The sequence below is a fragment of the Zea mays genome, chromosome 6, assembly GCF_902167145.1.
Source record: "Zea mays cultivar B73 chromosome 6, Zm-B73-REFERENCE-NAM-5.0, whole genome shotgun sequence".
NCBI lineage: Eukaryota > Viridiplantae > Streptophyta > Magnoliopsida > Poales > Poaceae > Zea > Zea mays.
The window spans coordinates 123180106-123194897 of NC_050101.1; the positions used below are offsets into that span (position 1 = coordinate 123180106).

Here is a 14792-nt window from a genome sequence, read left to right on the forward strand (position 1 = left end):
AGTTATAGAAGTATCTAAAGAGATACTTTTAGTTCCACTTCACGTTTTCCAACCAAACACGTGTAGCTCCACACAACTGTGCTCTAAAAAGATGTTACAAGAGTATCTAAAGAAATGTTATATAAACTCCAGATTTTTTATGGAGCTATTGCATGATGAAATTTATGAAGCAATGTTAAACACTCCTTTAGCATAGATAAGTAATTAGCATGATCATATAGGTGTATGTATTTTTTATCAGATATGGGCTGGTGAGCCTGAGTGGCTCCAAGAGTCTCCCTATCTCATCTCCTATCACACTCTCTGTTTCAAACTATATTATATAAAAAATGCAGTAAAAAATGTTTTACACTCATGTATACATGGTCTGCTCGATATAGCCTAAACCGATATGAACTAATTCAGAAAGGCTCTTCGTGTGCCGTGGAGGTGAGAAAGGCCCCCTCCGTGTGTATATATATATTACCCCAACATATAAATATCTGTAAAATAACAAAACGTAATCTTGAAACTTCAACACGAGGGGAGAATTGCAGACCGCAGCTAGCTCATAGTGGCAGGTAGATTATGCCGCTAGCAGATTTTGAAATGGGAAAACTTTGTCTTCTCAAACATGTTGCGAGATGCTCATGAAGTGCTCCCGAAGGTAGATTATGCCGTCTTGAAGCAGTTGATCAAATCCAACACGTTCGCATGCGACGATCCGCCTTTCTCCACGGCAGTCTTGGCCTTCGCCGCAAGAGCTCGTGCCCTCCTCCTCCGCTCCTCCCCCTCGTCTCCTCCGTGCATGATGTTCCTCACCGCCTTCTCCACCACATCTCTGGCCACCACGATCTCCTTCTGCTCAAGCTGGTACATGAGCGGCTCCGTGACCCCGACGTCCACGCCGATCCCCAACACCTCCACAGCGAACTTGGCGTTTAAGAACTGGTCTGAGAAGTGTGGCCACGTGACCACCGGCAGCCCGGCCGTGATGGCCTCCATGGTCGAGTTCCAGCCGCAGTGCGTGACGAAGCTGCCGGTGGCTGCGTGCGACAGGATCAGCACCTGGGGCGCCCACCCCCTGATCAGCAGGCCGCGGCTGGCGACGCGCGCCTCGAGGTCGTGTAGGAACTCGCCCACTTCCTCGCCATATTGCTCGGCGTTCTTGACCACCCAGACGAACGGGTGCCCCGACGCCTCCAGCCCGAGGCCGAGCTCCACGACCTGCTTCGGCTGTGCGTGCGCGATGCTCCCGAAGTTAACGTACACGACGGAGTCCGCCTCCTTGCCGTCGAGCCAGCGGAGGCACTCGTCAGCGCCGATGGCGGCGGTGTTCCCTCTCGACGCCAGTGTCGCGGCGCGCTGGTGGAACAGGGACACCGGCCCGACGGTCCACACCTTCATCGCCCTGGCTTCCTGGTAGCCGGCGACGTACTCCGGCTCCATCTCGACGAAGCTGTTCGTGACGATGCCGTCGGCCTCGGTCAGCACCTGCTCGACATCGTCCGCGAACTTCTCGAACCCGGGCATCCCTCGGAAGAAGCCAGGAGCCTGAGCCCTCGACACCTCGACCCTCTTCTCCAGTCCCGGGACGACGACCAGCTCGTGGTCGTCGGCCACGCCGTCGTAAGCGTGGAACCTCTCGACGTTGTGCTGGCAGAGGAGGCAGAAGGCGCACATGCTGAAGAAACAGAGCCGCGGGACCTGGAGGCTCGCCGCGAGCTCCCTGGCCCACGGGTGGCAGAAGTCCGCCACCACACACGTCGGGTACGGCGCGCGCTCGCGGAGGTGCCTCTCCAGAGGCTCCCGGAGGCGCGCCAGGGCGCGGAAGTAGTTGGTCCAGAGATCCGGCGGCACCTTGTCAACGTCGTCGGCGCCGTCGGGCAGCCCTTCCGCGGCGAGGTCGAGCGGGAGCTCCACGAGCCGGACCGCCAGGCCAGACTTTCGGGCGAAGTCCACGGTCGGCCGGATCCGCCCGGTATTGGACGGGGTGACGACGATGCTGGCGAGGGCGCCATGGGTCGCTAGCAGCAGCGCGGTGTCGACCGCCGGGATCAGGTGCCCCTGAAACATCAGCGGGATGAACACGAAGTGCGCCTTCACGTCGCAGCCGCTGCCGTTCGCCGTCGGGCGGCCATTCGCTACGTCTTCTATTGCCATTTGGCAGATTTTGAAGCTCTTGCTAGTGTGGTGTGTCTTGGACTTTCGATGGATTGTTGTCTGTCAGTCCGATGTCTTAAATAGGAGACAAGGTTTCGCGGGCGACGAAAACAAAGGTACTGGAGGTATCGGCCGGAACGACGGTTCCAAGGCCTGATGCACATCATCGACGAGGTTGTAGCATCTGACTAGCTAGACTCAGAGAGACGGTGCCACTACATTTGTACTGATCTACTGCATAGAGATAGGGCGCTGCTTACAAGTACGTTACCAGTGACGTAAACAATGATGTTGCAACTCATTCTAGAATAAGATCAGGCAGTGTAGATCTGCCATACAAGGCGTTGTTAACGCTCTTGAAATGAAATGGCCAATAGATCACTTTAAACCAATAGCTAAAAATATCGTTTGTGTCACTTTTTTAAAAAAAAGAACAAGGGAATTGCTGAAATCTCAGTTGGCCTTTTAGAGAGCAATGACACCGTACCTCAACTCTTACGCTATAGACTAGTACGGTGCCCGTGCGTTGCTACGGTTTTTCTTTGTTCATAGGTCATTGCCCGTGCGTTACGACGGTACACAATCACAACAATGGAGAGCTATATTTTTAGAAACCATAGGAAAACATTTGTTCTTTCATGGTCACGGCATACAAAATCGAGATGGAAACGAGAAAACAATGTGAGTTTCAACTACAAAACAAACATCAGGAATAAAGGACAGTGATTATAACACTATATACAATAGTTAACAACACACGTTTGTCGAGCGAGCGTATATGCAGAGCTAGCACTCTTCTAGCAGGCGCATCCACTCCCCGCCTGCTGCTGCTTGTTGGATTGGCTGGAAGTCAGCTTTAGCTTCAGGTTCACGTCTACCATGTCCTCCTGCTTCGCTAAGAGCATCTCCGTTCCTGATAGGGCCACGACGATCTTGCGAAATAGCGACTGTAGCAACACAAATGAGAAAAAAAATCGATGAGATGAAGTGTGCGCAACAGGGTACATCAAAATAGTCTAAGTGTCTATATCGTTGCCTCATTGGAGAATATATTATGCATCAATAAAGAATAAATAGATATAAACTTCAAGATTTTCTAGTTGTTGAACTTGTATTACCTAAAGTGTGGTATTTAGATAACGTACCTCACTGTATCAGCCCAGTTACTAAAAGGGTGGTGCATTAGAGTGTTCATATTCTTGTCACCCTTGCACGTTGCAAATACACTTTCTGATCCATTCATTGTAGCCATTGTGAAACCAAAAGTCTGTCATGGAAGGAACTTTATGTCCTACTAATGTGTCATGGAAGTCAACTTGAAAATTGTAAATACAATAGTTTTTGCACTCTATATGCATGAACTACCATACTATGGCTTGATCCACTTGAAGCTGCAATCAACTGAGCACATAGAGCTACTAAGCAACAGGTAACAACAACTCTTACCCCCCACATGTGAATAAACCTCATTTTAAATAGTAGTAATACTTCTAAGCATGTTGTATGTGAAACGTTCCAAGCGAACAAATGAACTAAAATGACATTTAAAATAAAGACGATTAACATATTAGGAATATAATAATTATTTGACTACACTCCTAATACTTGGTCGATTCTCTCAATCCTCATATCCGTGATGTTTGGGTATATACGGATTGAATCAACACACAATGTGTCTTTTGTATGCGTACGATCAAACTGCATCATAGAGAGCTTGAGTTTCGTCACCTCGTCTAAACTTGATGTCCCAACTGTGTCCATTTGATGTCCCAACCATGGATATTCTCAAAACAACATCCTTTGTGGCCCATCAGCTTATGCGATCGACCCAAATGGAGTCAGAAGAATAGGTTGTATGAACCAGCAGGAAAGCAGAAATCAATCTCCAACCTACCTCTAGTCACCAAATCGGCTTAAGATAGGCAACAACGTGAAATCTAAAATATAAACATGGCACTTTAGTTATGTACCAACAACCAATTCATTAACAAAAGAAATACATTAAATGTTCACCGAAAAAGAATAACGAGTATAAGATCAGATTATTGTCTTGTTGAAGAACATAAGAAAATTCCTACTCAAATAACTGTTTTTAGTTAGACCATCTCGCTCCTTCTAATGAGTACATTTACTACGGGAAAATGAAAACCAAAACAAAGTACCTTGTGGATAGGTGGCTCCAGTACCTCCGATCATCTCTCTCTGTGTTCGATACTCTCTCCATAAACCTCCCTTGTTATTCTCGATCCAAAATTCCTACTCAAATATGAAATTAGAACTCTCCAAATATGAGATCATGATGATCCTAAATATCCATAGAATGCAATCACTCCAAAAAAAGGACGGTGATGCAATATGCAAAAAGCAAGCAGAATATGAATAGTTTAACACTGCAATCACAATCTCACATGTTGAAAAGCAATAAACTGTGATGCAGTAAATTTGGAAAAGGTATAAACTTCACCGGAAGACAAACTCTAATTTGTCCTCAGCTACCAAAGATGGCGCCTCCATCAGTAGTGTCTCCTCGATGGCCATCTGGCCCGTGGGCACGCCGATGCAGAGTCTGGTGGATCCTCGTAATCCTTACCCTTTGTAAGGTGTCCAAATCTCTAAAAATATGTGAACACACATTGGATATATTTCTACAGAAGCTACAAACACACTATAAGTTGGAAGATCTAAGCAACCATATTCTAGAAATAATAGCCCAAATAGCTAATGAATTAACTGTTCTTCAGAACAAATACATGGTATGGCACAACACACATCATCCAGAATACATAATACACTAATCAATGTCTCATGAGAGAGAGCATGTTGATAAGAATATAATGAAACTAATTAATAAACTGGTCTTGAGAAATAAATAATCCCAAAACCACTTAATCTTGTGGTAAGTTACAGCTGAAAAATAATGCAAGGAAAGTTTCCATCTAGATTACACTAATTAATGTCTTAGTAACGCTGAAATCTCATGGCTATCAACTGCCAATTTGCTCTAGGAAAGATAATAATCATTGGTGCTATTCCCAAACGCCAACTGCTCCATCAAAAATTGAGAAGGGCCCATGCCAATTGCTAAAGCAAAAGAAATGGATGCATTTGACAAGAAAGTGGCTGGACATGGCTGTTACCGTCAAGACAGGGAGCAGGTATCAGTGATGCTGGTGTCTTGTCTACCGAGGAGCGCCTTCGCTCTGAACCCGTCGCGTAGGCTTGGATCCACCACCTCCTGCTGCTGCAATGGTGGCGCTAGCTTCTTCCTCCCACCAAGGATGGGGCTAGCGGGGTCCTTCTCTCCTGTTCCCCAGTTCGACTCCTTCCACGCCTTGGGATTCACATAAACAAGCAAAAAAAAAGGCTTATTATTTAAACCAAATTTGTAGAATGAACTCATGATGATGCACCACCTCATTCTAGAATGGATTTATTATTTAAACCAAACACCCTTAGATAATGAAATGAGTATCCTTTTTATGGTTGTTCAATGAAACAACTTTCTTCCCCAATAAGTAATGAGATGGGTTTGAAGTTGGCAACTTACAAGAAGATAGATCGCTATAGTAAGCATGAAGATAAGCATAGGATAATCTGGTATGAAACAAAGAAGCCATTTTGGCTGTCCATTTGGCATGCTAGACCTGAAAAAAAGCTTGGTCACAGTGTAGAAAAGCAAAGGTATTTGAGCAGCATTTTTAGTTCAGTTGAATTAACTATTGCTATATGAGAAAAAAATATCAGAGTTGACCTTATATCCAGCATGCTATACAGTTATAGGAATATATTACCGCAAGGCTAAATGGAAGTACCTCCAATAATTAGGAAAAATATATGTAGCAGTGACACAAGAATCATACCTAAGCCAAATATGGATCTGAGAAATACAAGTCTCTAGTATAATCTTGCCAAGCCATCTGTCAGAAATAGAGATTAATACTTCGCGATCGAGTAAGCCAAGAAAACACATGAAGAATGTAGGTAGTAAACGTTAATGCTTACACGAAAAGAGCCAAAGAGGCACTCCTCAACTGCTAGGTGCAATTGCGCAGGCAGATATAAACACTGTAAGAAACATTTCAGCGGAAAATGCAAAATATTCCTGCCAAACAGTCGATTACGAACGTGTCTACATCAGAAAATGAACATGACTGGGTGATTTCCAAAACACAGCCTCAGAGCCGTGATCGCTTAATCGCGGTCGCATGTTGGCCGGTCATAGAAACAAACAGGCCTTAGAATAATAGGAATTTGCAACCATGCTTTTGCAGTGACTCCACAAGGATGACGAGTTTATGAAATAGTGCATTTCATAAAATGATCCTCTAAATATGGTGAGGTAGTAGATCACAGAAACACATGACTTTTTGTGATTTTTATAAATACACTCAAAAAAGTGTCTCGGCTGATATATCACAAGGAAAACAAAGTCCAATACAAATGATGGACATAAAACAGCCACTAAAAAATAAGAGTACATTAAAACTAAATTGGTCGTGACACAGAACTGTGTTTTGACAGGGCAACAGAGCTACTACCGATTTTAAATTAACATAAAATAGCATCAAGTTTCCCTATCAGATAGAACTCGGCAACAAAATGCACTGGCTGAGAAGCACACGACATAAAAAAATCCATACATAGGAGTGACTTACTTATCAAGCAGTTGTCAAAGATTTCCAATTTGTGCATCCACATCATCAATCTCCTTTTCTAATTCTTGGAGCATAGCACCAACCTAAATGCAGCAAAGGTCATAGCTATATGTGATTCATGTGAACAACAAACCCATGAATAATAGATAATAGAAGAGTCTTCGAGACCAAGCAGAAGCAAGGACCGATTGATCTGCAGCAGCTGCTGCTTTATGGGCGAGGGTTGCTGCTTTCTCTTTGGATTCCACTATACGTGCTCCCTTTGGATCCACCAAAAGGGATTTCTGGAAGGACTGTGGAAATCCTATCGCAATGATTGTCACATGTATCTCACCAGTGTAACGGTCATCAACGACGGCACCAAAAATTATGTTCACATATGGGTCAGCTAGGCTTGTCACAATCTGCAAGAGGTGAATACATATGGTCAAAACTATCTAAAACAACTATGTATTTGGTTCTTCTATTTGAGACACCCAACGTTTCATAACTTCTCTTAAAACACCATTGTAGAATCAATAAAGAATTTCTAAGGAATCCTACACGCACCTGGGACACCTTGTTCACTTCTTGCAAAGTGATGTCCTTCCCACCAGAGTAATATTATACACAACGCCAGTAGCTGCCTCGATGGATGACCCAATCAAAGGAGCATGTGTTGCCTGTTCAGCAACTTCTTGGGCCCGATTTTTATGTTGCAGAAGTTGACATAAAGATTACTAAACCAGACAGAGGCCATCATACCACAGTAATATACTTTTTAGCAAGCCATAATAATCTTGAACTCCAACAGCCTTAGTAGAAAGCCTGACACACCTGCAATTTGAAAATAAAATAGCATCACATATCAACCATGGTACAGAGCTTGCACAAGTAGAGAACCATTTTACAGATAGCACATGAAACCAACACAAGTTAATAAACCAGCAGAACGAGGAATGGATTGATAAGGTAAAATGCTTGAAGAATGAAGCCATTACAAGATACACAGAAACAGGATTGGCCTGAAAAATATCTGAAATGGTAATAATAGATATTTATCAAGAAGTAAAAACATCACCTTGTACATTGGATGCAACGAGTCATCACTGTCTAAGCCAAGGACATTTCAATATTAGAACAACGTCCAAGAACATGAAAACCACTAACTGAATGCAGAGGAGCCCACTAACCTGGGAGCACAGATTTGGAACCAATTTACCTACAGTACAGTGCACTCCATATTTCAATGTACCATGACCGAGCAGCATCTTGCGGTGAGGGTGAGTCGATTTGCATCGTCTCAGGGCCATCATTCACCAAAGAAACCTGCAAGACTTTCCAATTTACACTTTTCCAATTCACCAGATGCACCTTCATCATCACTCAGAAACACCATCTGCCAGTCAAAGTATAGGAACGTCATCACATTTATTTTCATGTGATACAGTGACTCATGACAGAAATCTTTAGATGTAGATGGAATGTAGTGCAAAAGAAATAGTAGCAGTAGAGCAATAATGTTCTATGATCTAACCCTAGGAAAAAATAAAGCTTTCTACACGATTACCTGCCTTAAGCACGAACTGAAGGCCATAGGTCAACTTCACAGAAGCCCAAGCTATTTGGAGTTAAGGATACTAATTTGATCTCAACAAATTATTAATCAACGTATAGTTATTTTTTTAGAATAAAAACACTTTCAAGTTATTATGCATGTAGCCAGATCTGAACACGTATAGTGCATCTCCAACAAATTACTCAAATCATTCCCAATAGCAAAAAAACATGGACGAGAGGGATCCAATAGATTAATCATTCAATTCAATACCCAATACCAAAATTATCTACTTAGGTAAATACTCAGACTCACCCCCATCTCCCTCAAATGAAGGAATTCATCAGGAGGACATGTTCCTAAGGTTGCTCACAACGAAGATCTCATCGTCGAAACCAAGCCTGATGTCGATGCAGTGTAGATGCTTGCTGGTGCACGGGGCGGAAAGTGCAGACCCGGTGCATGGGCATGTCTATTGGCGGGTAAAGACCAATCCATACAAGTAGTGTTGCACGATTTTGCAAGGGAGGGAGTACTATATCAGAAAAAACAAATATCACACAAAAGGATTCCTATTTAGGAATGAAGCACAAAATAAAATAGTCAGTATGGTTTAGGAGGCAAAAATTCAAGAAACATGCTAAAGGGTTGACACCAGCTTGCCTATATAATCGAGTAGTCTCTAGTTGTATCCTTTCCTAACACGAATTATATAGAAGCAGAAAATCAAAATATGCAAACAAGTGAATTTGAAAAAGGTAAGGTTAAAGTAAGCTTGTAAGGAACGGTCAATGATAGAAATACCCCTTTTGAGACGGACAACAACATCCGCCCTCTGCAGTTCACCTTCTTGAGATTCAAGATGCACTTGCTTCAATCACACAAACCTAGAAATAACAAAAAGTTGATACATGGATCAGAACTAAGAGACTTTTTCTACCATGATGTGGGCACGGTAGAATTTTTTTTGAAAAAGGCCATTCACTTGACAATATTAATAAATATATCTCCTAACAACTTTATTGACAGATGCATTAATGTTTACATTAGCAGCCTATGAGTAAATAGACATGCATGTGATCAGAGTGAGAGGGGGGTTCATCTACAAAAAAAACCATGATTTCGTCTGCTTTTCCCAATTTATACATCTGATGTATGTTGCCTCGACGTTATAGTAGATACTCGTAATAGAAAAAGAAAATGCTATCAGGAAGTATTAGGGGCAAGCTATCAATGTAGCTATAGAAATGCCTCACGTTTTCCTTTTCTAAATGTGCAGGGTCAATGACATCGTTGGAATTTGTAAGCACCCAAAGGTCTGTCGAGCGGATTCTTTTGAGGCTTCCTCGACAGAAAGGGCATGACTCTGATCTCTTATACCAGTACCAACAACAAGATATCACTAAGCAAAGCTATACCAACAAAAAGTTATACCAACACATGGGCATACATTGTAGTATTAATTTATTGGCTACACATTAAATAACTATAATGTAGCACTTTAATTAGACTCGAAATCCATATCCAAGTTGCATAGCCTGTCCAATTTCACATACAGATAATGAAAATTGTGAGAGGTAATTACCAGTCCCCATAGAATTCCCTAAGGCTTGCCCGCCTTTCATATGTCGACACTGAGCTATCTCCATCAGCATAAACCTGTGAAAACAAAACATAACAGATTTTAATGCATGAAACCCAGGTCTCCTGTATAGAAAAAATGTATATAAAAGGTCCAAATTTCAGAACCACATACTGCAATTTTACCTTGCATGAGAATGTGAAATAGTCCTAAATAGCTAGGAAGGGCATAACAGCAGCCGCAGTCCAGCCATTGGATGAAGTACAAGAACAATGGAGCCAGAGAGCTGAACGACAGCCTCATCTGCACACATGATCCACCATAATTCCTCTGAATAACATCTGCCCTGGAATTGGTCCAACCTAACCAATCATCACAGCAGCAGTGAAACATACACAAGCCCTTTTGGATGCCCATGTATTCACCTTAATCCAACACAATCCACATGTGTTGGGAGTGTTTAAATTCCACACCAAACCACTCCAACACACGGATTGATACCAATACATGGGCACCCAAACGAGACCTAATAGAGAAAAGTCGTTAGGGCAAAGCAACATTGTTCATAAATGCAATGGATTATTGCTGGCCAACATACCGATTGGGTTTTCCCCCTAATCCCTAGCATAACCGCAGGTGAACTCCCTAAATTACTCATTTCGTTGATTAACAAGGGTGAATTTACTAAATTACCAACCCTAGGAGTCCACGCTACAAGGTTCCTTACTCAAGGACAAATTACGTCCTTTTCCAAACTGGGATACCTCCATCGCACTTTCCCCAATTTCAGCGCGTGTGGTCATTCGAAAAAAATCTAATTAAACGCGCAAGCAAAGGAGGAATTGCCCAAAATAGCGCACAATCCAAGGTGGAGTGAGTAGTATCCATGCTTACATGGCGTTAGCGTGGTGGATGTCTGCCTCTAGGGCTTTGAGGGGGCCTCTCAGCGGGAGCTGCCGCCCCAGCTCGCCCCGCTGTGCCATGGACCGACCGCTCTCCAAGAACCCTATTAGGTGCCCAGTCGAACCACACCCCCACAGGGGAGCCGAGGGGAACAAGATCCTGGAGGACGAGAGACGTACCTATGGAAGCTGGGCTTGGTGGCGACATGGAAGGAAGAGATGCCGAGGGTGGGAGCGGGCATCCAGATGGTGTCGAGGTACAACCCCACCTCGAAGTCTGACTCTGCATGTGCCGTCGTGTACTACGGTGTCTCTGCGGCGCCGCGAGCGGCCGACAGATCCAATCCAAGGCCTCCCCCAGCCCGGCGGATGGATTCCGCCGCCGTAGCCATCGTGACAGTGTCGTCCCGGCGCAGGGTCACCTGAGAGCTTTTTGGATGGCTGGTATCCCGAATACTCGGCTTCATAAATATAGTCACCCGAATGTGTCAATTGCAACTGTAGTATTATAACAGCAGCTCGTTCGTTCGTTTGGTACCGTGGACGAGTTTAGCTGTTCTGGGACGATTTGAATGTGATTAGGAAGATGAACAGGACGACGGCGTCCTCCTCGCTGCTCTCGGCCGCGGTCGCCTCCACACCGCTGCACGCACGCACCAGGGTGCTCGTCGTCCCGCGGATCGCGACGCAGCTCTCATCCACGGAGGAGGATGTCAGTGAGCCTTCGACGACACCACCAGCTCCGACGAGGACGCCGAACTGGCGGAGGAGGTGTCCAACGGCTTCTTCATCGTCGCCAGGCTGCCGCCGTCGCTGACGTTCGAGGACCCGAGCCCGGTCCCCGAGGGCGGGGACGACTTGGGCACTGTGGAGGAGTCGCTGGACAGGACTAGACTCTACCGCGTGCGCCATGGCGCTGCTGGTAGGCACGCAGCTGTCCTCGCTCTCCTCGGTGTCCTCCTCGCCGCTCTCGCCTGCCCATCGACGGCGGATTGAGGAACATGCAAACATCGGCCAGTGAAGGGACAGCAGCAAACACCGGACGACGCTGGGGAGACTCCCTCTCTACGGACTCCTCTGGCTGGCACGCACCTTCGATGTTGGCCGCGGACTCGTCGATTGCGAGGACCAGCGCCGGGACTGGTGGCGGCTCCATTGCCGATGAGCTCAGCTGCAGCCGAGCGTGGGAAGAAGCCGAACGAAGAAGAATGGGGAGTCCCGAGTTTGATCTGTTATGAGTAACGAAGAGCAGTTCTTCAACGAAACAAAACGGCCACCCTGTACTTTAGTTTTCGGTTGATGACACTCGGCAGCGAGTAAACCTCTGCACGATATCAAATTTGCAAACAAATGGCAGTTATAATACCGCAAATCCAATTGCAAGGTTGAGGATAATAATTTTACGAAGCCCTTGGTTCGGGATACCGAAGATCCAATAAACTCGTCACCTGAACCAGCTGCTGCACCTGTCCCTGCTCCTCACATCGCGGGGGCTTCCTGTCCACTTCGCCGCGCCGGAGCCGCACCTCAGGGAGGTCCGCACGCGCCTGCACGGCTGGGGGCCCGACGCAGCGGCGGTGTACTTCCACGCGCTGGATGTGCCCGCGCACGACTCCCCCTCCCCGGACCCATCCTCCCCATTCCTGGAGCACATGCAGCCCCTGTTCGAGGTCTTCTGCACCGGCACGCGGGCCTCGCGAGCCGCGCTGGAGAGGAGGTGGAGGAAATGGAGAGGAGAGGAGGCAAGCGGTGGCCGGTGGGTGCTGGAGATTAGGGTTTTTGGCAAGCGGCCGAGACGCTGCGTGCCTGATGGCTGTGCGAGATCGGACGTCGGGATTGGATGGTTGAGATTGTTTACATGATAGAATGGACGGCTAAGATCGCAGAACGGCAGAATGGCAGGCTACCCTTACCGTCTTAATAAGTAGTAGAGATTTCGCGAGTACTGAGTCCACAAGCCTTTCTTCTTCACATCGTTTTTTTCAATGCCAGATTATAAGAGCATCTGTATTAGTTCTCTAAACATGTTCCTAAATATAAATTTAAGAAATTATCATTAGAAATGGTCCTCCAATAGTTCTCTAAAAGATGTTGCTACATTTACAAAGTCCCTATCCAATCTTTTATTGTTGGTAAATGTAGCAACCTCTTGTTCACTCTCGAAACCTAGCTGGACGAGACACGCATAATGAGACAATACAATTTCCTACTAAACATTTTGTTGTACACAACCTCCCCTTTGTCTCCGAGTGTCTGGGTCCACCTGTAGGAACCCAACAACATGGTTGCAAGAAATGGTTGAGCAGGTGGTGTCGTGATACTCGTGCCTATAACAATATGGTTGAGCAGTGTTGCTACGATGCACTTCAACAAAGGGTTTGATAGTCGCCTAGAGGGGGGTGAATAGGGCGAAACTGAAATTCTCAAAAATAAACACAACTACAAGCCGGGTTAGCGTTAGAAATATAATCGAGTCCGAGAGAGGGCGTGAAAACAAATCGCAAGTGAATAATGAAGTGAGACACGCGGATTTGTTTTACCGAGGTTCGGTTCTCTCAAACCTACTCCCCGTTGAGGAGGCCACAAAGGCCGGGTCTTTTTCAACCCTTTCCCTCTCTCAAACGGTCCCTCGGACCGAGTGAGCTTTCTCTTCTCAAATCAACCGGGAGCAAAACCTCCCCGCAAGGACCACCACACAATTGGTGTCTCTTGCCTTGGTTACAAGTGAGTATTGAACACAAGAAAGAATGAAAGAGAGAAAGCAATCCAAGCGCAAGAGCTCAAATGAACACGGCAAATCACTCTCACTAGTCACTAGGGCTTTGTGTGGAATTGGAGAGGATTTGATCTCTTTGGTGTGTCTAGAATTGAATGCTAGAGCTCTTGTAGTAGTTGAGAAGTGAAAAACTTGGATGCAATGAATGGTGGGGTGGTTGGGGTATTTATAGCCCCAACCACCAAATGTGGCCGTTGGGAGGCTGTCTGCTCGATGGCGCACCGGACAGTCCGGTGCACACCGGACAGTCCGGTGCCCCCTGCCACGTCATCACTGCCGTTGGATTCTGACCGTTGGAGCTTCTGACTTGTGGGCCCGCCTGGGTGTCCGGTGCACACCGGACAGGTACTGTTTGCTGTCCGGTGTGCCAGCATGGACGCTCCTGACAACTGCGCGCGCTGCGCGCGCATTTATTGCTCTGCAGGTAGCCGTTGGCGCGGAGTTAGCCGTTGCTCCGGAGTCGCACCGGACAGTCCGGTGCACAACGGACAGTCCGGTGAATTATAGTGGACTAGCCGTTGGAGTTTCCCGAAGCTGGCGAGTTCCTGAGGCCGACCTCCCTTGGCGCACCGGACACTGTCCGGTGTACACCGGACAGTCCGGTGAATTATAGCGCGAGTGCCTCTGGAGATTCCCGAAGGTGGCGAGTTCGCGTTGGAGTCCTCTGGTGCACCGGACATGTCCGGTGGTGCACCGGACACTGTCCGGTGGCACACCGGACAGTCCGGTGCGCCAAACCAGAGGTGCCTTCGGTTGCCCCTTTGCTCCTTTGTTGAATCCAAAACTTGGTCTTTTTATTGGCTGAGTGTGAACCTTTTACACCTGTATAATCTATACACTTGGGCAAACTAGTTAGTCCAATTATTTGTGTTGGGCAATTCAACCACCAAAATTAATTAGGGACTAGGTGTAAGCCTAATTCCCTTTCAATCTCCCCCTTTTTGGTGATTGATGCCAACACAAACCAAAGCAAATATAGAAGTGCATAATTGAACTAGTTTGCATAATGTAAGTGTAAAGGTTGCTTGGAATTGAGCCAATATAAATACTTACAAGATATGCATGGATTGTTTCTTTTATTTTTAACATTTTGGACCACTTTTGCACCACATGTTTTGTTTTTGCAAATTCTTTTGTAAATCCATTTCAAAGATCTTTTGCAAATGGTCAAAGGTAAATGAATAAGAGTTTGCAAAGC

The 14792-nt window shown here is 45.8% G+C and overlaps 2 protein-coding genes and 1 pseudogene across 4 annotated transcripts; all 3 read right to left on the reverse strand.

Annotated features, from left to right (window-relative positions):
- Window positions 1–420: 420 nt before the first annotated feature.
- LOC100382065 (UDP-glycosyltransferase 73D1) lies at window positions 421–2165 on the reverse strand. The gene has a single exon (NM_001174828.1). It carries the CDS (start codon window positions 2140–2142, stop codon window positions 652–654), a length of 1491 nt encoding a protein of 496 aa, NP_001168299.1. The 5' UTR covers window positions 2143–2165; the 3' UTR covers window positions 421–651.
- Window positions 2166–2747: 582 nt separating this feature from the next.
- Window positions 2748–8166, reverse strand: LOC103629930 (uncharacterized; annotated as a pseudogene). 2 transcript variants are annotated; one of them, XR_554715.4, is made up of 8 exons: window positions 7970–8166; window positions 7858–7885; window positions 7347–7613; window positions 6003–7201; window positions 5690–5786; window positions 3871–5473; window positions 3288–3409; window positions 2748–3089 (listed from the first exon to the last, which is right to left on the reverse strand). The product of XR_554715.4 is annotated as an uncharacterized protein, transcript variant X2 (transcript). The 2 variants fall into 2 exon arrangements; XR_554714.4 differs by having other exon boundaries at window positions 7858–7889.
- Window positions 8167–9503: 1337 nt separating this feature from the next.
- On the reverse strand, window positions 9504–11477 carry LOC103629931 (E3 ubiquitin-protein ligase AIRP2). Its single transcript, XM_023300441.1, is given in 4 exon segments — window positions 9504–9924; window positions 9926–9993; window positions 10091–10262; window positions 10811–11477. Coding segments are annotated over 4 exon segments (750 nt in total). The 5' UTR covers window positions 10900–11477.
- Between the last annotated feature and the right edge of the window lie 3315 nt (window positions 11478–14792).

Bases quoted from the DNA above. Each gene is read 5' to 3' on its own strand.
- LOC100382065 (NM_001174828.1), bottom strand. From the start codon at position 2,142: ATGGCAATAGAAGACGTAGCGAATGGCCGCCCGACGGCGAACGGCAGC.